The sequence below is a fragment of the Pongo abelii genome, chromosome 23 (assembly GCF_028885655.2).
Source record: "Pongo abelii isolate AG06213 chromosome 23, NHGRI_mPonAbe1-v2.0_pri, whole genome shotgun sequence".
Classification (NCBI taxonomy): Eukaryota; Metazoa; Chordata; class Mammalia; order Primates; family Hominidae; genus Pongo; species Pongo abelii.
The window spans coordinates 31,992,155-32,015,991 of NC_085929.1; the positions used below are offsets into that span (position 1 = coordinate 31,992,155).

The 23,837-nt window shown below is 37.7% G+C and overlaps 1 protein-coding gene and 1 pseudogene across 6 annotated transcripts in view; both read left to right on the top strand.

Moving 5' to 3' along the window:
- GRK3 (G protein-coupled receptor kinase 3) overlaps positions 1 to 23,837 on the top strand; it is a 274,428-nt gene that overhangs the window by 172,287 nt on the left and 78,304 nt on the right. For 5 of the 6 annotated variants that reach the window (XR_010139447.1, XM_063722816.1, XM_063722815.1 and 2 more), the window contains one exon: positions 15,722 to 15,795. The exons of the other annotated variant lie outside the window; for it this stretch is intronic. Coding sequence is in view for 4 of the 5 variants with exons in the window: in XM_063722816.1 (XP_063578886.1) it covers positions 15,722 to 15,795 (74 nt within the window). In the remaining variant the exon portion in view is untranslated. The remainder of the gene's footprint in view (positions 1 to 15,721; positions 15,796 to 23,837) is intronic. 6 annotated transcript variants of the gene reach the window in all.
- LOC103888948 (tyrosine-protein kinase Yes-like) lies at positions 15,842 to 20,460 on the top strand (annotated as a pseudogene).

The following is a 23,837-nucleotide window of genomic DNA, read 5'->3' on the forward strand; positions in this document are numbered from 1 at the left end:
ATGGTGGTGGTACGTGACTGGGCAGGAAGATGAAGGGCAGGAAAGAGAGGAAAACTTTTAAAATATATTTTAGCAATTTTGAACTATATTATTCATTTATAAAATAAAAACAAATCATTGTAATAAAGCCAGATCGTGCTCTGAAAATGGTAAGAACCCAGTGCTGTGGGGCCATAGAAGGGGCAGCTCTGCCTTGCCTCGGGGAGCAGACTTCCAAGTGTACTGCTTTCTGTGGTGCTCGCTTGAAACCCTAAAGGTGTAGCGGGTGTTAACCAGGTCAAGCCTGCAGGAAAAGAGGCTTGTGAGAAAGGGGCTAGACAAGTGGATGGCAGAGAATTGCCAGGGGATTGGTGAAGAGAGGGTGGCTGCCGAGATGGAAGGAGTCCATGTGAAGATACAGAGGCAGGATTTATGGTAAACAGGTTAATACAGCATATGGAACTGTGGGTGCTAGAGCCTGCTGGAACCACCATCACCCCAAAGGCAACTACTGTTACTAGTTTCTCCCATCTTTTCAGAAAAGCGGGGTGTGTCACCTCTGGGCCAAGGCCATTAAGAAATCACTGTGATGACTTCGATGTCTTTTCTCCCAACTCTATGCAAGGGACTGTAAGTCGTAAGGGACACCTGGCTGGTGGGTGGGCAGGTCAGGTCTATGCCAGTGCATTTGCATGGTAGAGGTATGGGACAGAGCGTGGTGTGTGTTGCAGTAACATGAATGTCTTATCCAACATCCTCTGCAACACCCATGGAAAGTTTCAAAGCAAGGAAGTGTCATGATCAGCTCCAGATCTGATGTGAGTAGCATGAAGGATGAATTGGAAAGGAGGATGACAGGTGGCTGGGAGCTTAGTGAGGGTGCTGTTGCTGTCATCTAAGGAAGTAACACTGACATTTTAGCATTTCTCCTCTACCAAGTGAATTTGGCACTTAATATAAGACAAATAAGTGTTATCATTTTGTGTGTAGCTATCAGGATCTCCAATCAGAGTACAATTGCATTGAGGACCCCTTCATTTTACATTATAATATCATGCCATAAATACTTCCTGGCTGATTCTCTTATTTTCAATAAACTTATTGACAATATACGTATGGAAAAGTACTGAAATCATGAGTTCATAGCCACATGAATTATCACAAAGCAAACTCATGTGTATCGATTGGTTGGCTCTTATTCTGTTTCTTCCTCGTTAAAATTATGGTTAGACTCAGCATGCTCACAACCTCCCCACTCCCACTTTGTCCGGAGAGGTGGATAGATGATTTGTGTTGTACACTCAGACCCTGATTTCCATAATGCCAGCTTTAATATTTGTTCTTAGAGAAGTCTCTGGGAAATGTAAGTCATATGGCTTATTTGAATAATATTTCTATTTCATTTTAAATTATTTTAAATTTCTCTTATTTTAACTGTCAGTTTGTTTACTGTCTGATGTGCAGAGAACTGTGATAAATGAAAAAATTGAGTGCAATCTGGAGAGGAGTATTAGCATGGTGGCATAGTCAGAAATTTTTACTTTTCTGTCATTATATAATGGTTTTAAAAGGCTGAAAGCAATCCAGCCATTGGAAGGGTTTGATAGAATTTTGTCGCCCCTACATTCTTACATTTCCCTCCCAGTCCCAGTTCGCGTTGTTCCTTTTTGAGTCAAGAGCCAATTGCTTGGAACATTCCACGAATTTTTCTTTGGCCACATTCATTTCCATTTGTGCTTTTGTCTGTTGGACTCTTAATATTCATTGCTCAAAATCTCTCCATTATCTAAATGAATGATCCCATTAATTAATCTAGGAATATTTTATTGATCTGCTGGAAGAATACATATGTGTTGAATTTAAATTGTGGGCAGGATGGAGAAGTTGGGTTTTAGAAGATCCAACTATTTACAATATTCCCAAATTATATTTCATTTATAATTTTCTCCTCCTGTAAAGTTTTAAGAAGTAAAAGTTCCAGTTTGAAAAGTAGAGTTAAATAAAAATAAATGTATTTAAGGCTTATATGAAATAGATGATTATAGTTAACTATGAAATAGATGATTATAGTTAACTGAATACTCACTTTGATTTATGTTTATTTGCTCCTATTGGAACTTGGAAGAAAAAAAGCAGAGAATTGTTAATTGGGAATGCAGGTTAGTAATCCTTAGCCAGTAGGGACATGACATCTTACGGGAGTTTTCAGGTTTTATATCTATATGCTTTTTTCTTTATTTATGAATTTGCTTTCTTATTTGTCGTCTACAATTTCCCTTATTTTCATTTGTGAAGAATGTCATGTATGCTGGACATGTCAGAGTACTTGTTTATGACCTCTGTATTACCAAGAACCTTTCTAATGATTTATTTTAGTCCACACTTAGGTGTGTCAATAATTTTATCCTCCATACAAACTTGTGTTTATGAAAACATCCTGTAGACATTGAGAACTATGCAAGTGATCAGGCTGGCTTCTAGAAATTTTAGATTCCAATTTGTGGCCTATTTACAGCCACTGTAAGGGAACATCTCTGAGCTTTATTCCTGGCTCAACTGTATGTACCCAATTTTATTTTTCTTTCTTCTTGCATGGTGCTATTTTTATTTAGGTGGAGGGTGGAGGTGCAGGTTTATTGAGGTATAATTTAAATAAAGTAAAATTCAGCAATTAGATCTACAATTCTGTGAGTTTTGACCAATGCATAAAGTGTGCAGCTACTACCAAAATCAAGATACAGAGCAGTTAGTTACCTCTCCAAATTCCTGGTGACCCTTCATAGTCAACCCACAGCTTATGCTCCAGCTCCTGGCAACTATGGATCTGTTTTCTGTTCCTATGGTTTCTCCTTTTCCAGAATGTCTTATAAGTGGAATCATTTAGCATGTAGCCTTTTGTTTCTTTTATTTAGCATGATGTGTTTGAGATTGGCATGTTGCACGTATCAGTAGTTCATTCCCGTGTATTGGGAAGCTTCCATTGTATGGATGCATGACAGTTGGTTTATCCATCCACCAAGTGAACATTTGGGTTGTTTCGAGTAGAGCTAGCTACTTTAAGTATCTGTTCACAGATTTCTGTGTGACTATAAGAGCATACATTTTTATTTCTCTTGGTAAATACTTAGGAGTGGGATTATTGGGTCAAACGACAAATGTTTGTTTAAAGAAACTGCTTTCAAAGAGGCTATACAAATTGCATTCCTACTAGCAGTCTAAGAGTTCCAACTGCTTCACATCCTTACCAGCATTGCTATTGTCTTTTCTTTTCTTTTTGCTTTTGTTATTCTAGTAAGTATATAGGATTATCTTATTGTGATTTTAATTGGTATTTTCCTAATGACTAATGATGTTAATTTTTCATGTGCTCAGTTGACATTTATATATCTTCTTTGGTGAAAGTGTGTTCAAGTCTTTTGCTCAAAAATATTGGTTTGTGTTCTCATTATTGCATTTTGAGAGTCTTTCATATATTTTGGATACAAGTCCTTTAGCAGATATATATTTTGCAAATATTTTCTCCAAATATGTGGCATGTCTTTGCATTTTCTTAAGCATGTAGAACAGAAGTTTTAAAGTATAATGAAATTGAATTTGCCAGTTTTCACTCTTATAGATCATGTTGGATCTTGGTGACCTTTGCTTTAACCCAAGGTTGCAAAGATTTTCTTGAATTTTTTTCTTACAACTTTATAGTTTGAAGATTTATATTTAATTCTATTATCCATTTTGAGTTAATTTTTGTAGGAATCACATATTTTTGCACAGAGATGTTCAATTGTTCCAGCACCATTTGTTGAAAAGGCTTTCTTCTCCTCATTGACTCATCCTTGCACCTTGGTGAAAAATCAGTTGATTATGTATATGTAGATCTATTTCTGGACTGTATTCTTTTTCATTGATCTATGTGTTTATCCTTTTCTCCAACAGCATACTGCCTGGATTACTGTATCTTTGTAATATATCTTTTTGTTGTTGTTTTTTTTTGTTTGTTTTTTGAGACAGAGTCTTGCTCTGTCACCCAGACTGGAGTGCACTGGCATGATCTTGGCTCACTGCAACCTCTGCCTCCCAGGTTCAAGTGATTCTCCTGCCTCAGCCCTCTGAGTAGCTGGGATTACAGGCACCTGCCACCAAGCCTGGCTAATTTTTTTTTGTATTTTTAGTACAGATAGGGTTTCACCATGTTGGCTAGGCTGGCTTCGAACTCCTGACCTCAAGTGATCCACCCGCCTCAGCCTCCCAAAGTGCTAGGATTACAGGCATGAGCCACTGTGCCCAGCCTATAATATATGTTGAAACCAGATAGTGTAAATCCTTTTTGTTATTTTCAAAAAGTTTATTATTCTAGTTCTTTTGATTTTTAATATAAATTTTAGAATCAGTTTGATTTTTTACAAAGGTTTCTGCTGGATTTTTGACTAGGAGCATGTTAAGTCTATAGATTGTTTTGGGAAGAATGGCCATCTTACCAATATCAAGTCTTCCAATCCATTCCATGAACATGGTTTTATTCTTAATTATTTGGATCACTTCTGTTTTTGTTCATTAGTATTTTGTAGTTTTTAGCATACAATCATGCACATATCTGGTTAGATTTATTAGTAACTGTTGGGTTTTTTGGTGTGTTATTATTAATTGTTCTGTTGCTTAAGTTTAAATTTCCCATTGTTCAGTACTAATAAATAAAAATATCAATAGGGAATGTGCACCGAATATATGAATACCTCTATTTAATTAATTTATTTCTCAAGCAAATTATAATTTACGGCACTTTTGATTCCATTATCTCTTGGCAAAATGGTTGATTGTGTATTTCATGATAATATTTTAAATAGTGGGTTTTTCATGTTTTATTTTAATGCTTTGGTTGGTCAAACTTCTGAAACTTTATAAGAAAATGCATTAAAATAATTTGATAATTTGATTATTAGGGCTTTTTATTATTCCATACAACATAGTTATGGTGAGTGTTCACTATCTGCTCTTTGGATAATTTAATTTTTATTTCTAGACCTTCATGTTACTGTCTAGGTGTTTGTCCATAGCTTTTAAGGTCTTTCAGTAACCAGCTTGTTTTTGTCCATTTCATTTTCTTCTTCTCTTTGATTTCATGATTATTAGTTATGTTTGTATTTTTCACCAATTCATGACTTTCTAATTTTATTAATTTTATTTTATTTAGAGATATAGAATCTTAGAGTTGAAAAAATTCTGGAGATTAATCCAAGGGGTTTTTCTTTTAAACTTGAAAAAATGTACTAATATTAGGGAAACCTAACACCTGTTTTGTTAATTTGTTCACATGGAAAAGTTAAGACGCTAGGTCTAACATGTAATGCTGGTTTAGAGATCCTGGTTTAGAGATAATTCTAGTATGGTCAATGGGGCTGTCTCATGATATGTGTTGTGATGCCGGATAAGATGTAAGATAATTGTTTCGTGGTGCTTGCAGGGGTTGGAGGGAATTTTCAATTATGTGGGCGCTAGTGTGCTTGCTTAGGGTGTTTTACGCAAAAGGCTATAGAGAAATATAATATGTGAAAATGATCATCTTCAAATTGTTAGGATAAAATATTTTAGAAAATTCTTAGAACATGTAACTGATTTGCTGCATTAAAGCACCTTTATGTTTCCTCCCAGAATTATGTTTAATTATAAGGGAGCTTATTAACATTGTTCTAGTTAAATTATATTAGCATTTCCATTATATTGTGTTTGTTCAAGGATTTAAAGTGCTGTAAGTTTTCTTCCAGTGCAAATGTCTATATATAGTTTATAAATGGGTTGGAAATTACTAATTATAAAAGGAATAAATATTTGAAAAGCTAATTTGACAGCAATCATTTCTATTATTAGTTACATAAAATTTCTAATAGTTAAAAGCCAAATTTCAGTTATTTTTCTGTAGTCTTTTTGCCAATAATTATATATAATCTTAGTCATAAATGAGTTTTGTGATTTTGCCACTTTTCTTATAACTTTGTATTTTGATATGCATTTTAAAATTATATTTTGAAATAACTTCAAACTCAGAAAAGTCATAAGAATGGTATGAGGAATTCTGTATACCCTTTAAACCAAGCTTGTTCAACTTGCGGCCCGCGGGCTGCATGTAGCCCACGATGGCTTTGAATGTGGCCCCACACAAATTCATAAACTTCCTTAAAACATTGAGATGTATTTGTGATTTGTTTTTTTGTTAACGTGTGGCCCAAGACAATTCTTCTTCCAATGTGTCTTAGATAAGCTGAAAGACTGGACACCCCTGCTTTAAACAGTTTCATTGTTTGTATACATTTTGCCTCATTTGTTTCATTATTCGTTCTTTTTATGATTTTTGGGGGGTGTAATTTAGAGACATCACACCTCTTGACCATTATATGTTTCAGCCTGTATTTCTTAAGAACAAGGTTATTCTTTTAGAGAACCACAGTACAATGTTCAAAATCAGGACATTGCGCACAGATATACTACTACTGTCTAATCCAAAGTCCATATTCACATTTCAACAATTGTTCCCCAAAATGTTCTTTTTTGCTATAATTTTTCCGGTGCAGGATTGAGTGTGGGATCATGCCTGCATTTCCTTGTCATACCTTTAGTCTCCTTTAATCTGGACAAATCCCTCAGTTTTCTTTTACTTTCTTGACCTTAACATTTGTAAAGAGTACAGGACAACTATTTTGTAAAATATCCCTTTCTTTTGTTTTGTTTAGTGGTTCATAATAATTAAGATTCGTATTAGGCACTTTTGTCGGGAGACCATAGGTCAGATGTGTTTTTCTCAAGGCATCACAACGTTGCGTTGTCCCAAGTCTGGTGATTGTTAATTTTGACCATTTGCTTAAAGTGGGTGTTTGCTAGCATCCTCCACTGTTAGTTATGAGTTTTCCCTTTGTAAGTAAGTAACTCGTGGGAGTTACTTTTGCACTACGTATATATTCTGCTCCTACTCAAACTTATCCACTAGTTTTGGCACCCATCAGTTTTCTGACTCCATCATTCATTCCATAGTTTTTGATTGGCATTTGACTATAAGAAAGCGCTTTTCCTTCTCCCTATTTATTTGCTTATTTATATCAGTATGCACTCATAGATTCTTAACTTATCTAATGGGTTATGATATATTACTCTTCTTATTTATTTTGATGTTCAAATTTTCCCAGTTTTGGCTACTAGGAGCGCTTTCAAGCTGGTTCCTGTTCATATAGCTACATCATCCTACAAGTGCTTACTTACTTTCTAGCAGATGTTTAAAGCTCATGTTGTTATTTATTCACTGTCCTTGCCCTAGAATCAATCAGCCTTTTCTCTAAGGAGCTCTAGTTGCTTTTAATGAAGAATAGTGTTTAGCGGCCTAAATTTGGACACTAGAAGTGCTCATTGCTGCCAGTGTGTCATTGCTTCTAGACCTTTATAAACAGAGCAAGGAAATGTTTGTGTATGTGTGTATGTGTTCACATATCTACCTACCAGAAACAATGAGTTCAAATAGATACTCCCATTCCAATTCAGTGCTACAATGTACATTCTGTTCTCTTTCCATATTTTAACTCTCTTATCCAAAAAGGCTCTTATTATCCTCAATATATTTACTCATTTGTGTAAGCCTAGAATACACTGTAAATAGTTTCCGAACTGCTAACTCATACTGCTGTGAAAGCAAACCTACTAGCTAGAGTTAATATTTGTTTCCAGTTCTTTTTTAAGGCAAATTTACTTACAGTACTGTACACAATTTAATTCTGATAAATGTATTGACCCACATAACCCCTACCTCTATCAAAAGACAGAATATTTCCATTCTTAGAAAGTTCCTTCATGCCTCTTCCCAGTCAATTTCATGTTCATAGAGGCAAGCATTTTTCTGATTTTTTTAAAAAAACCATAGATCAGTTTTGCCTGTTCTAGAATTTATATATGTGGAATTACGCAGCATATACTTCTTTGTATCTGGCAACTTTTGACCAACGTAATGTCTGACATTTACTGATGGTGATGGTAAAGTTTCGTAGTCAACTTGACTATGTTAAATGTGATACCCAGATAGCTGATAAAACATTATTGCTGGATGTGTCTGTGAGGATGTTTCTGGAAGAGACTAGCATTTGAATCAGTGTAAAAAGATCCACCATCAGGGATATGGGTGGCTATTGCCCAATCCATTGAGGGCCTGCAGGAATAGAACAAAAAGATGGAGAAAGAGCTCATCCTTTCTCTCTTTTTGAGCTTGGGCATCTATCTTCTCCTGCCCTTGGACATTGGAACTCCAGTTTCTCAGGCCTTGAGACTCCAGGATTGATACTAGCAGCCTTTTCCTGGTTCTCAGACCTTTGGCCTTGGCTTGGGAGTTACACCATTGGTTCTCCTGGTTGTCAGGTCTTTAAGCTTGTACTGAGTTACACCATCTGTTTCTCCAGCTTGCAGACAGCATAGCATGGGACTTCTCGGCCTCCATAATCATGTCAGCCAATTCCTATAAGTCTCCTCTTACTTGCTTATATGTTTCTCTGGAGAACCCTGACTAATACAGGTACAATGCTGGATGTATCAGTAGTTTGTTTTGTTTTATTGCTGAATAGTATTCCATTGTGTGAAAATATCACAATCTGCTTATCTTCCTGTTGATAGTCTTTGAATCATTTCAGATAAGTTATGAATAAAGCTGCTATGAAGATTTCCTATACAAGTCTTTTTGGAGATATAAGTGTTCATTGGATAAGTATCTAATAGAGGAATCACTGCATTGTGTAAGTGTGGGTGTAACTTTATAAGAAACTTTCAAGCTATTTTCCTAAGGGACTGTATATTCTTTACCATGCTCCAAATCTATATAACGCAGCATTCTCTAGTGATACAGAAGTAATAGGATGTGTGCATATAGACAGAAAGAGACTTATTGTAAGGAACTGGCTTATGTGATTATGGAGATGGGCAAGTCCAAATCTGCAGTGTGAGCTGGCAGGCTGGAGATCCAGGATAGCTGATGGTGCAGATGAAGTCTGGAGGCAGTCTGCTGGGAAATTCTCCCTTCCCTGGGGCATCTGATCTTTTTGTTCTATTCAGGCTTTCAACTGATTGGATGCAGCCCACCCACGTTATGGGGAGCAATCTGCTTACTCGCAGTTTACTGATCTAAATTTTAATCTCATTCCAGGACACTCTCCAAGATGAAATTAACCATCACACATCCACCCCTTGTCATCCTGGTGCTCATACACATCTCCTTACAGCACGATTAATCTCCAGTAAAGACGATAACAAGGTCATGCTTCCACCTAACATGATACAACTAGTCTGCATACAGTGGAAGATGCATTGACTCTTTTCCCAGAAAAGGATGCAAAGTCCTTGGATGATGTTTGCTCTTTTCTTCGATGTCCTGCAACTTAAATACTATCATGTAAAGTTAACAATATTTAAATGCTACACTAGGAAGTCAGTATGTCTTCTGTTACATGATAAAGGGGCAAGAAGCGGAGAAGAAAGCAAAGATATTTGCTTAACATACACACACACAATAAGGGGGAAACACTCATGACAGTTGTAGTCCTCATTCCTGTAACTGGTCACATGGTGGTAGCTGGTACTCCTTACTCCCATGGATTCCGTGTTCCCTTTACCATCAGCAAGCACCTCAGTTGGTCATGGTTATGTACCTGATGGGATGACCCAAATCATTACTCCTGAAAGGTCTGGGCCATTCATAGCCCTGCCTGAATTGGGTTATAGTTTTCCCTTGACTTTAATCACAGGCCACAGTAATAGTGGGGGGACACCCTAGGAAATCTCCTGTATTCCAGACATGCTTTTCCTTATCCCTCTAGTGTGGATCCCCTTGGCAGTCAGGATCAGTTACTCCAGTCAACACAAGATGTCCCTTCTCTGCCTCTTGATTCAGAGGCATGGGGGACCCAAGGCATTGTCCGTCCTCCTCAGCAACTCATTGGAGTTCTGGCTGCCTTGTATCCCTGCTGGCAGTTGGGGTTGTCAATATTTAACTTAGCCATTCTAGTAGTTGAGAAGGGATATCTTAGAGTGGCTTAATTTACATTTACATGATGACCAATGATGCTGAGTCCCTTTCATGGGCTTACTGGCTGTTTATATCCCTTTCTTGTGAAGTGTTCATGTGTTGTGATGTGTTCAAATCTTCCTTGAGTTCTTTTATTGAGTTGTTCTTCTTTTAACATGGATTTGTAAGAATTGTGTTTGTTTGTTTCTTTGAATCCAAATTTACAAGGCATTTTTTCTAACTTAGGTTTTATAATATTTTACCCTAGTCCATGGCTGGTCTATTTTTTTTAACACTGTCTTTTGAAGAACAAAAGTTCTACATTTTGATAAAGTACAATTTATCATTTCTTTCTTTACCCTGCCTAAGAAATCTTTTGCATGAAGATTTTCTGTGAGGATATTCTATATATATTCTAGAAGCATTATAATTTTAGCCTTCACATTTAGTTCTATGATAATCCTTAATTTAATTCTTTATAAGGTGTGAGGTAGCAATTCCTTTCATCTTTTTCCCCATATGGATATCAGCTTTCCCAGCATCATTTGTTGAAAAGACTTAAATTGACTATATAAATGTGGGTATATTCTGGGACCTTATATTTCTGTTCCAGTGATTTAATCTAATGCCACTACATTATATAGCCATATTAATCAATCTAATGTATTGATTAAGATTAGTATGGCTATGTAATGAGTCTTGAAATTGGATAGCGTTAAGGCTTTGAACTTTGTTCTTCTTTCTTAAGATGTTTTGGGTATTCTAGGTTTTTTGCATTTCCATATATATTTTAGAATCAGCTTGTTGGTTTCTTTAAAAAGGCCTGTTGGAGTTATGATTGTAATTGCACTGAATCTACAAATTAATCTGGGAAGAATTAACATCTAAGCAATACTAAATCTTCCAGTCCATGAACTGAGTATGTATTTCCATTTATTTAGATCTTCTTTAATTTCTCTCAGTAACATTTTACAGTTTTAGCATACTGGTCTTGTATGTCATTTATTTGTTTATTCCTATGTATTGATAGTTCTTTGTTATTACAAATTGACTTGTTTTTAAAATTCCATTTTAAAATTGTGTGCTATGAGTTTATAGAAATTTCATTGGTTTTTATCTAATGACCTTATGTCCTGTGGCCTTGCTAAATTTACTTACATATTCTAGTAGTTACTTATAGATAGGATTTGCCAGGTAGGTAACCAGATTGAATAGAATCAGTTTTAATTCTTCCTTTTCAATTTGAATAACCTTTATTTCATTTTCTTACTTTATTGCATTGGCTAGGACCTCCAATACAATGTTGAAGAGGAGTGAGATTACATATTGCAGCATTTTCTTATCTGACATGCATTGTATTTTGTTTGTCTCACAGCTCAGAAAGGCCTTACTGACCGTTCTATCTGAAATACATCTTCCTCTTTTTATCATTATCTCAGCATCATATTTAATTACTTTATATTCCTTGTCATAAATTATATGTGTTTATTTCTTTGTTGTCTGTCTCTTACACTGATCCATAAGCCTCTTATTGAAAAACACTGTTTTCACAATCACATCCTCAGTGAATAACACAGTGGCTCTTAGTAGATACTCAGTAAATGTTTTGTAGAATTAGTCAATATTGGGAGGAAGTTTTAGCAGTTATGCAGTCTATTCTCCTTACTGTCTTAATCTCCTTGGCAAAACTGAGGACAAGTATTTTTTCTTGCAAGAAAATTTTCATATTTCTCTTTTCACCTTTCTAATTTTTAGGAGATTTAATTTCAAATTTTCTCATAGAAACCACTTATATTTAATACGTTCAAAAGCTCTTAACTTACATTTTATAAAAAGCAATACAATTCTTTCTACTAATTTTTGAAAAATTATTGTGATGGCGGGTGTTACATACACTAAAAAGTTAATCAATATTCAGCATTTTGCAGTGGTTCAAATATAGAAACAAAGTAAACACATTTCACAAATATCTACTAAGCAGGTGTTAGGTCGCTATTTTTTACTCTTTAAGATCTGAAGAAATTACAACGATGAAGTGAACTTATTAGGCAAAATATTTCCTTATTTTTGCCTCTCATATTTTGCCGTAATCTAGGCCATGCTTCATTTGCTTTTTATATAATTTAAGGCTGATTAAGGTAAGTTGCGTTCAGCCTAGGACACAGTGATCTAAGATTTAGCCAAAAGGCAAATATCTTTCTTCCTGTTGCTCCATTTTAGCAGCTCCATTTAAACAGCTGGTAGAAAGTAAAGCTTCAGTTTATGTGCACACAGAAGGAAAATAATATTTTGGGTTTTCTATTGTGTGTTATTAAGTCCTTGGCTTATTCTACCGACTGACAATGGAAATTTCCTTAAATAAATAGGTAAACACATTCTAAGTTGGGTGTTCATTCATTCAACTCCCTCTTTTCCTCATCCCTCCTCTTTCTGTCCTCTTCCTTCCTCCTTTCCCCCAACTTCCCTCCCTCTCCTTGTACCTATGCTCTCTCTTCTACCTTTCTTCCTTTGTTCTCTCTCCTGAGCTCTGTCTTTGTTACAGTCAATGCTCTTGTGCAAATGTAGTAGAGAATAAAACACCTGTACCCTATGCATTGCAGCTTACATTGTAGTGGGAGAGGTAGACAGTAAAGAAGCAAATATAAACATGTGACAATTTTTGCTCATCGTAAGTGCTACAAAGTGTTTTGTGGTGTGTGTGTGTGTGAATGGATGCGAGATAGAGACAGCAGGACAGTGAGAATGAATGAGAATCATGAAAGGCCTCCTCAAGGAAAGGGGTATTTGAAGTGAGCTAGTGAGCTGTTCATCTAGAAGATCCAGGAAAAGTGGGTGAGGCAATGGGAATAGCCGGTAAGAAACCCTGAGAAGGGAATGAGCTTGGTGTTAGAGAAACTACAGTACAGAAGCTTGGCCTAAGTGAAGTGAGCTTGGGGGGAGCACTGTGAGATGCGGCCAGAAAAGGAAATGGTGACTCCAGAGGGCATGGGTAGGCTATGGTGAAGAGTTTCAGTTTAATTCCAAATGTAGTCAAAAGACAGTGGTCTGTGTGTGGTATTATTTCATTTTGTCATTTAGACGTTTTGAAAACATCTCTAATTTGATCAAAATACTTAAGTTCAAATTCTCATGTTAGTTTTGTCTTCCAGAAATAGAAAAAGAAATACATGTGGCAAAAACTGACAACACTGAAAAAAGATGAACAAATCTACAATTACAAATGGAGAGTTCAACATTTCACTGTTGATGATGGATAGAATAAATAGACAGATGGCCGTGCAGTGGCTCACGCCTGTAATCCCAGCACTTTGGGAGGGCGAGGCGGGTGGATCACCTGAGGTCAGGAGTTTGAGACCAGTCTGGCCAACATGGTGAAATCCCATATCTAGTAAAAATGCAAACATTAGCCGGCCTTGATGGCGGGTGCCTATAATCCCAGCTACTCGGGAGGCTGAGGCAGGAGAATCACTTGAACCCGGGAGGCGGAGGTTGCAGTGAGCTGAGATCACGCCATTGCACTCCAGCCTGGGCGACAGAGCAAGACTCCGTCTCAAAAATAAGTAAATAAATAAATAAACAGACAGACATTCCGTAAAGATTCAGAGGATGATCTTTTATTTCTATGGATTTAGGGAGTACAAGTGCAATTTTGTTACCTAGATACATTGCATAGTGGTGAACTCTGGGCTTTTAGTGTACATTGTACCCAATGTGTGATTTTTCATGGCTTACTCCTCCTCCCATCCTCCTGCCTTTTGGAGTTTCCGGTGTCTATTATTTTACTCCCTATGTCCATGTGTACCCATTGTTTAGCTCCCACCTATAAATGAGAACGTGCAGTATTTGACTCTCTGTTTCTGACTTACTTCACTTAGGATAATGGCCTTCAGTTCCATCTGTGTTGCTGCAGAGGACCATCTTGAACAACTCTATCAAGCCCACTTGGTTTAATTGCCTTTGTATTCTTTTAAATGAAACACTCCACCCTATAAGAACAGAATGCACACTTTTTTCAAGTGCCATACAGCATTCCGCTAGATAGACCAAAAGTTTCAATGCATTTAAAAGCATTGAAATCTTACCAAGCATGTTCTCTGACCACAACAGAACTAAACAGAAAATCAGTGTCTGAAAAATCCCCAAATATTTTGAAATTAAACTACACCCTTCTGAAGGACTCATGGATCAAAGAAGAAATGACAAGGGAAATTAGAAAATCCTTTGAAATGAATGAAAATGAAGAGACAACCATTACTCTTAAAATCAGAATACTAACATACGAACAGATAGAGATGTGTATCCTTCCCATTTACCTGCTTCTTGAATTTCCTACTTCCTGCGTATGTTGGGGTCATTGCAGTTTCTCCATGGGAGGAGCGTGGCTGTGCTGCCACTGCAGGTGTGCGTCTGACCCTGGTAAAGTCTGGCTATGCCTATTTAACTAGTACTCTTAGTCATTCTACTCTAGTTTGAGTGGACGAACATTTACCATTTTCAAAGGGCACGTTCCGGGAACTATGAGGGGAATTTATGGATCAGTCACAGACCAGTTCAAGTTACAAGATCCTTATGCTAATGTTAATTAAAATCTCATCACAGCCACTTCCTTTTTCAGTCCCACCTGGGGAATTCTGGTTCACTTCATCTCTACATGGTAGACTTTGTGAGTCTTTCCTCAGTTCCTTTCTGCGGCTTCTGTTTCTGCGAACTCTCTGTTTAATTGTTTTGACTTTTTGGAATTTTATAATCTTCAAGTATCTGTACCTTCAGTGTGGTATCAGCTTGTTCTATTTAATTTTGTTTATCTAGGCTTCACCATTAGGCATTAAGCTAGGCACTAGGTTTTCAAATGGAATGGGAGCCTTATAAATCAGGTAATTAATTAGTATGTGGTAAATATTTTGACAGAATGTTGGAAAGGCTAAGTAAATATTCATTCAGTGAACATTTATTGGCCACCTACTGTGTACCAGGCATTGTGCAATAGGGTCTGTCTCATCAGAGAAGACTTCAGAGCACAGGTGGCTTTTGAGTCCAATTCTGGTTATTTCAGGAGTTTTCAAGGTACAGAGAGGGGCGTGGTATTCTAGGCAAAGGTGTTTAAAGGTGAGGCTTGTAGTTGTGAAGGAGTAAAGCATGACCTGGGAATGGGTAATCTGCTCTGGCACTAGGTATTTGGTAGGGACTTGGAAATAGTGAGTGAGTGGCAAGAGAAAGGACTAGAAAGGTTTGGGAAGAAAGGACTAGAAAGGTTCTGGTGTTTTTTGTTTTGTTTTGTTTTGTTTTGTTTTTTAAAGGGAGTTTAGTCCTATTTTAGTGGGCATAGTGTTTATTAGTGTCTTGGTGATTCTCACCAACACTTTCATACCATCTGTATCTCTTATTCCTTTGGTTGTTATTTTGGTCACTACAATGGTCAGCGGCTCCAAGTGGTGGTGGTGAATGCCAGCCCTGTTGTATCATACTTTTGTAGAAAGTGGGGGGCGGGGGTGGACATGAATAGAGAACGAATCCTGAAGCAAGGAGCCAAGTATGTGGTATTTTTCTGCCTGGAGTATTTCCCTCTAGGAATTAATTAATTCACTAGCTTCTTGAAATCTTTTTTTTAAAAAAAAAGTAGAGGAGGAAGAGGTTGAGGTATAAACACATTGCTTTGAAAACACCCTTGTGGGATAAAATTTCAATTAATTGCCCACCCTGAAATTTTTTATTTTTTTCCTTTAGGTTTCTTGCTATTTAAAGATTTTTGTTTGAATGAAATTAATGAAGCTGTACCTCAGGTGAAGTTTTATGAAGAGGTAAGAAGTAACTGTTTTACTGATGCTTTTCTTTCAAAAGCATATTTAAACTGTACTTTGGAACATATTAAGACTACTTAATATCTTATAAATATTTAGAAATTCATTGAAAGTAATTAGTAGTGCAAAATATAGTATCAAGTTTGAGATGCTAACAGGTATGAAAAGCTGAGTGTGCCATAAAAGTCGCATTCTTAAAGGCTTCAGAGTGCTATGGAAGCAATGAGGGACAGTTGGACTAAAGTTCCAGAGATGGGAGGCTCATCCAGAGCTGCACCGAGGAGCGCCAGTTATTTTATTTTCTGTGGAAGCGTGCTAGTTCTGGAGATGTGAGCAGAGGCAGAGGACTGCTGCTAGCTTTGAAAGAGATACTAGCCAAGGTTTTCTGGTCATAATGGACTGACAAATTGGAGATTTGGTGGGGGGTGTGGTGGGGTGCTCAAATGCATGACTGATTTTCCCCATAAGACATTTGGTGAAATGAGGTTGGAGGGGAGCTGAAGAGAGAGGCCAGAAACTTCCGGAAGGCACATTGAAATCTCCTACAGCCTTACAGTGCCTAGGAAGCACAGACCTGCTGGAGTCTGGAGTCTGAAAACAGAATGGGCGAGAGGTGAAAACTCTAGAAGATGTGGTCTGGTGACAATGAGTATCTACAGCTACTTTTCACCTAGGGTTTCTGTTGATTTCAGGTGTAGCAGGCAGATGAGCATCCAGGCTTGGCTGCTTCTGGGAGACAAAAAATGCAGAAAAGGTTTCTGGAGCTAGAGTTTAAAAATAACACTAGAGGAGCCCCACATGTGTGATTAGTCACCCTCTCAAAACACACACCAAGTTTTCAAACTGAGTGGGGTGAGAGGCCAAAGAGCTAAGCTGAAAACTTGTAATGGGCAGAACTGAATCCAGTGCTAAGGAAATAAAAGTCTTTCCTTGAACTCCATGGAGGGCGTGCCTTAGAAACAGGGTCAAGGCAGGCCAGGCACGGTGGCTCATACCTATAATCCCAGCACTTTGGGAGGCCGAGGCGGGCGGATCACGAGGTCAGGAGATCGAGACCATCCTGGCTAACACGGTGAAACCCCGTCTCTACTAAAATACAAAAAATTAGCCAGGCGTGGTGGTGGGCGCCTGTAGTCCCAGCTACTCGGGAGGCTGAGGCAGGAGAATGGCATGAACCTGGGAGGTGGAGCTTGTAGTGAGCCGAGATGGCGCCACTGCACTCCAGCCTGGGCGACAGAGCGAGACTCCATCTCAAAAATAAAAGAAACAGGGTTAAGGCAGAAGCAGATGGGGTCCTACAAAAATGACAACCCAACCTAGCGCCATCCCTCATTGGATGATGAGCTCCCTCCTTGCTTACCAGAGTACAAAGGGAGCCCTTTTTTGTCTTTTTTATAGGTAGGCAATAACATTATATAAGGACTCTATAGTGTTTAGCATACAGTAAAGAATTATGAGACATGCTAAGAAGCAAGATCATGTGAATCATAAACAAGGCAATGAAAGCAGGCCAGCAGGTGAGTCAGATATTGGAGTTATCAGACAATAACTTTAAAATAACTATGAATCACATGTTCAAGAAAAAAGAGAAAAAGATGGACAAAATAGATGAAGGGGTACATAATTTCAGGATAATTTGAATTTATTATGAAGACTTAACCACTTTAGAACAGAAAGTACTATATTTGAAATTAGAACTAATGGTTCAGTTCAATAGCAGATTGGTTAGAGTTCAAGACAAAATTAATAAATAGGAAGGCAAGTCAGTGGATAATCTCAAACTGAAGCACAGAGAAAAGGAATCAAAAAAAGAAACAGGAACATTAAAGACACATGAGACATTCTTAAAAGGTTTAACACATGTAGGTTTGGAGTTTCAGAAAGAGAAGGGAGAGAATAGGGCAAAAGCAATATTTGAAAAGATAATACTAAGAATTTTACAAAATGATGAAAGACAGCAGCTTAACAGAGTTGAAAGCTTAGGAAACCCTAAGCAGAATGAATACATATGAAACACACCTTTGGATGTCAATATAAGACTATGGAAACTATGACAAAGTTTTTAAACTATGAAAAAAATATTTAAAATAGCCATGGTGAGCAGTGGGGAAGACACAATACTTTTAAAGAGCAACAATTTGACTGACTGACATCTTAAGAAAAATGATTTTTAAAAAAGACAATGAGGCTGAGCACAATGGCTCACGCCTGTAAACCCAGCACTTTGAGAGGCCAAGGCGGGCGGATCACGAGGTCAGGAGTTCAAGACCAGCCTGACATGGTGAAACCCTGTCTCTACTAAAAATACAAAAATTAGCTGGGTGTGGTGGTGCATGCCTGTAATTCCAGCTACTCAAGAGGCTGAGGCAGGAGAATCACTTGAACCCGGGTGGCAGAAGTTGCAGTGAGCTGGTATCTTGCCATTGCACTCCAGCCTGGGTGACTGAGGGAGACTTTGTCTCAAAAAAAAAAAAAAGAAAATAAAAGACAAAAAATGAAATTGCCATCATTAAAGGAGAGAAAGATAATTGCCAGCCTAGAATTCTATTCTCAGAAAAAATTTCCTTCGAAAATGGAGGATGAGGAGGTGGAGGAAGGAGAGGGCCCCGGGCCTCACCTCCACCCACCGCCCTCTCCCACCACCCGGAGCTGCAGCAGCAGCGACTCCTGAGAGCACAGCCGGAGGACAGACTTGATAATGGGCTGCATTAAAAGCAAAGAAAACAAAAGTCCAGCCATTAAATACCTGAAAATCCTCCAGAGCCTGTCAGTACAAGGGTGAGCCATGGACCAGAACCCACCACAGTGCCACCATGTCCATCATCTTCAGCAAAGGGAACAGCAGTTAATTTCAGCCGTCTTTCCATTCCATTATACCATTTGGAGGATCCTCAGGGGTAACACCTTTTGGAGGTGGGCATCTTCCTCATTCTTAGTGGTCCCAAGTTCATATCCTGCTGGCTTAACACGTGGTGTTACTATATTTGTGGCCTTATATGATCATGAAGCTAGAACTACAGAAGACCTTTCATTTAAGAAGGGTGAAAGATTTCAAATAATTAACAATACAGAAGGAGACTGGTGGGAAGCAAGATCAATCACTACAGGAAAGAATGGTTATATCCTGAGCAGTTATGTAGCGCCTGCAGATTCCATTCAGGCAGAAGAATGGTATTTTGGCAAAATGGGGAGAAAAGATGCTGAAAGATTACTTCTGAATCCTGGAAATCAATGAGGTATTTTCTTAGGAAGAGAGAGTGAAATGGCTGGGCGCGGTGGCTCACGCCTGTAATCCCAGCACTTTGGAAGGCCAAGATGGGCGGATCACCTGAGGTCAGGAGTTTGAGACTAGCCTGGCCAACATGGTGAAACCCCATCTCTACTAAAAAAAAAAGTACAAAATTAGCTGGATGTGGTGGTGAGTGCCTGTAATCCCAGCTACTCGGGAGGCTGAGGCAGCAGAATCACTTGAACCTGGGAGGCAGAGGTTGCAGTGAGCTGAGATCGCGCCACTGCACTCCAGCCTCAGCAACAAGAGCAAAAACTCCGTCTAAAAAACAAACAAGCAAATAAAACAAAACAAAAACGAGAGAGCAAAATTACTAAAGGTGCTTATTCCCTCTCTATTCGTGAGTGGGATGAGGTAAGGGGTGACAATGTGAAACACTACAAAATTAGGAAACTTGACAATGGTGGATACTATATCCCAACCAGAGAACAATTTGATACTCTGCAGAAATTGGCAAAACACTGCACAGAACATGCTGATGGTTTATGCCACAAGTTAACAACTGTGTGTCCAACTGTGAAACCTCAGACTCAAGGTCTAGCAAAAGATGCTTGGGAAATCCCTTGATAATCTTTGCAACTAGAGGTTAAACTAGGACAAGGATGTTTTGGCAAAGTGTGGATGGGAATATGGAATGGAACCACAAAAGTAGCAATCAAAACACTAAAACCAGGTACAATGACGCCAGAAGCTTTTCTTCAAGAAGTTCAGATAATGAAAAAAATAAGACATGGTAAACTTGTTCCACTATATGTTGTTGTTTCTGAAGAGCCAATTTACATTGTCACTGAATTGATGTCAAAAGGAAGCTTATTTGATTTCCTTAGGGAAGGAGCTGGAAAGTATTTGAAGCTTCCACAAATGGTTGATATGGCTGCTCAGATTGCTGATGGTATGGCATATATTGAAAGAATGGACTGTATTCACCGAGATCTCTGGGCTGCTAATATTCTTGTAGGAGAAAATCTTGTGTGCAAAATAGCAGATTTTGGTTTAGCAAGGTTAATTGAAGACAATTAATACACATCAAGACAAGGTGCAGAATTTCCAATCAAATGGACGCTCCTGAAGCTGCACTGTATGGTGGGTTTACAATAAAGTCTGATGTCTACTCATTTGGAATTCTACAGACAGAACTGGTAACAAAGGGCAGAGTGCCATATCCAGGTATGGTGAACTGTGAAGTACTGGAACAGGTGGAGCGAGGATACAGGATGCCCTGCCCTCAGGGCTGTCCAGAATCCCTCCATGAATTGATGAATCTGTGTTGGAAGAAGGGCCCTGATGAAAGACCAACATTTGAATATATTCAGTCCTTCTTGGAAGACTACTTCACTGCTGCAGAGCCATAGTACCAGCCAGGAGAAAACTTCTAATTCAAGTAGCCTATTTTATATGCACAAATCTGCATATAATCTGTGAAGAACCTGTGTAGAGTTTCTACAGGGATCAAAAGAAGAAAATCTTCTTTACTCTGCACATTTTTAATGGTAAACTGGAATCCCAGATATGGTTCCACAAAACCACTTTTTTTTCCCCAAGTATTAAACTGTAAAGTACGATGATGAATTTTCCAACCAATTTCAGGGTCCAAAGAAAATAGAGCTAAGATACTGATGACAGTGTGAGTGATAGCATGCTAATGAAGGACAGTGAGGCTACTGCTTATAAATCATTTTCTTTCTTTTCTTCCCCAAAGTCAGAATTGCTCAAAGAAAATTATTTATTGTTATAGATAAAACTTGAGCGATAAAAAGCTATATACCATAATAAAATCTAAAATTAAAGAATATCATGGGACCAAATAATTCCATTCCAGTTTTTTAAACTTTCTTATATTTATTATTCTCAAAAGTTTTTTCTAAGTTAAATAGTCAATAGGCAATCTTAATATGTGCCTCCTTTTGCATGGACATGGGCCAGGTTTTTCAAAAGGAATGTAAACAGGATCTCAAACTTGATTAAATGTTAGACCACAGACATGGAATTTGAAAGTATAATGCAGTACCTTAACATTCATATTAATGGAACTGAAAAGTAGAATAAGAAATTTTTCACGTCAGTCCTTTTCTGAAAAGTTTGACTTAGAATAATGAAGGTAACTGGAAAGTGACTTAATCTTGTATGAGGTTGCATTGATTTTTTTTTTTTTTTTTTTTTGAGACAGAGTCTCGCCCTGTTGCCCAGGCTGGAGTGCATTGGCGCCATCCTGGTTCACTGCAACCTCTGCCTCCCTGGTTCAAGTGATTCTCCTGCCTCAGCCTCCTGAGTAGCTGGGATTACAGGTAGCACTCCTGAGTAGCTGGGATTATAGGTAGCACCCTGTAATCCCAGCACCACCCTGTAATCCCAGTGCCCTGAGTAGCACCCGCCACCACACCTGGCTAATTTTTTATATCTTTAGTACAGACAGGGTTTCACCATGTTGTCCAGGCTGGTATCGAACTCCTGACCTCGTGATCCACCTGCCTTGGCCTCCCAAAGGCATGAGCCATCATGCCCGGCGATTTTTTAAGGCAATATATAATTGAAACTGTGCTATCCAATCCAAGGGGAAATCTTTTAATCTTTAGATAGCATGCAGAGTAAGACCCAGCATTTAAAGAGCCCTTTTAAAAAAATAGACTTGGTATTGTGAGATATTGCTAATATGTCCTTATTGTGATGGGTGCCACAAATAGAAAATAGGACCAGATCAGGGACTTGAATGCACTTTTGCTCATGTTGAAATAGATGAACAGAGAGAGGAAAATGTATTTAAAAGAAATACGAGAAAAGAAAATGTGAAAGTTTTACAAGAAGAGGGATGGAATATAATGTTTAATGTTGATGTCATAGAGTGACAAGATGGCATTGCTGGCATTCAAAGCTCCTCACTTAGCTATCTTCTGAGACTTTTAAGAGTCATAAGGTACAACTAACTATAAAACTAATTTTTCTTACACACTAAATGGGCATTATTTGTTCAAAATAGTGAAGTTACAGCTTCACATTCATTCCAGTGGGATACGGCTTTTATGCAAAACATTTTTAGAACTCCAGTTTTCAAATCATGTTTGAATCTACATTCACTTTTAAAGTCTACTTAATGGTGGTCATTTTTTCCCCTTTAGAATATATTAAATAGCTGATTTGGGGAGGAAAACTTATTCTGAATATTAACAGTGGTGAAAAGGAATGTGGAAGTTAACCTTTACCAAAAGAGGAAGTTGGCAAAAACAGCCTTCTAGCACACTTTGTAAAATGAATAATGGCAGCCTAAACTTAACAGTTTTTACCCTGAAGTGCAAAAGTGAAACATACAAAATAAAACTATTTTTAAGAGTAACTCAAAAATTTCAAAATACAAATTCGAATAGCAGCATTAGTGGTATAAGTGTCTAGCAAAGGAAAAATTAAATCTAATAAATAAAATGAAGGTCTGGTGTCTATGTTATAAAATACATATAGTCACACTTTAAATTAAGCCTTATACTAGATTCCTCTGTTTTCAGGATATAATTCTTAACTATCATTATTTACCTGATTTAATCATTAGATTTGAAATTCTGTGCCATGGCATATATGTTCAAATTCAAACCATTTTAAAATGTGACAGATGGACTTCATGCAAGTTGGCAATGGTTCTGGTACTAAAAATTGTGGTTGTTTTTTCTGTTTACATAACCTGCTTAGCATTGACTCTCTACCAAGAGGGTCTTCCTAAGAAGAGTTGACGTCATTATTTCCTCTCTCAACAACTTGTGACGTGAGATTTTTAAAGGGCTTTATGTGAACTATGATATTGTAATTTTTCTAAGTATATTCAAAAGGGTAACAAAATTATGTTATGTACTAAATCTGATCAGGAAAGTAAGCCAGGAAAAGTTGATGGTATTCATTAGGTTTTAACTGAATGGAGCAGTTCCTTATATAATAACAATTGTATAGTAGGGATAAAACACTAACTTAATGTGTATTCATTTTAAATTGTTCTGTATTTTTAAATTGCCAAGAAAAATAAACAACTTTGTACATTTGAAGAGTTTTTCCAACAGCTTTTCATCTTCAATGTCTTAATGTGGAAGTTAACCTTTACCAAAAAAGGAAGTTAGCAAAAACAGCCTTCTAGCACACTTTTTAAAATGAATAATGGCAGCCTAAATTTAATATTTTTATAAAGTATTTTTATAAAGTATTATAATATTTTGTGGATAATTGAAATAAAAAATTCTCATGAAGAAATGAAGTGATATAAAGATATAGTTAGACAAACAAAAACTGAGGGATTTGTCAATAGTGGACCTGTATGACAAGAAACACTAAAGGGAGGTACTTTAGTCAGAAGGAAAATGATCTGGCCGGGCACGGTGGCTCATGCCTGTAATCTCAGCCCTTTGGGAGGCCGAGGCAAGCGGATCATGAGGTCAGGAGACCGAGACCATCCTGGCTAACACAGTGAAACCCCGTCTCTACTAAAAATACAAAACAGCCGGGCGTGGTGGTGGGTGCCTGTAGTCCCAACTACTTGGGAGGCTGAGGCAGAAGAATGGCGTGAACCCGGGAGGCGGAGCTTGCAGTGAGCCAAGATCGCGCCACTGCACTCCAGCCTGGGCAACAGAGCGAGACTTCATCTCAAAAAAAAAAAAAAAAGAAGGAAAATGATCCAGATGGAGAGCATGAAAGGTGAATATGCATGTAAAATATAAATGAATGTTGACTGTGTAAAACAATAATGTCGTGTTTCTCGAGCTTAAAATAATCTAGAACTAAA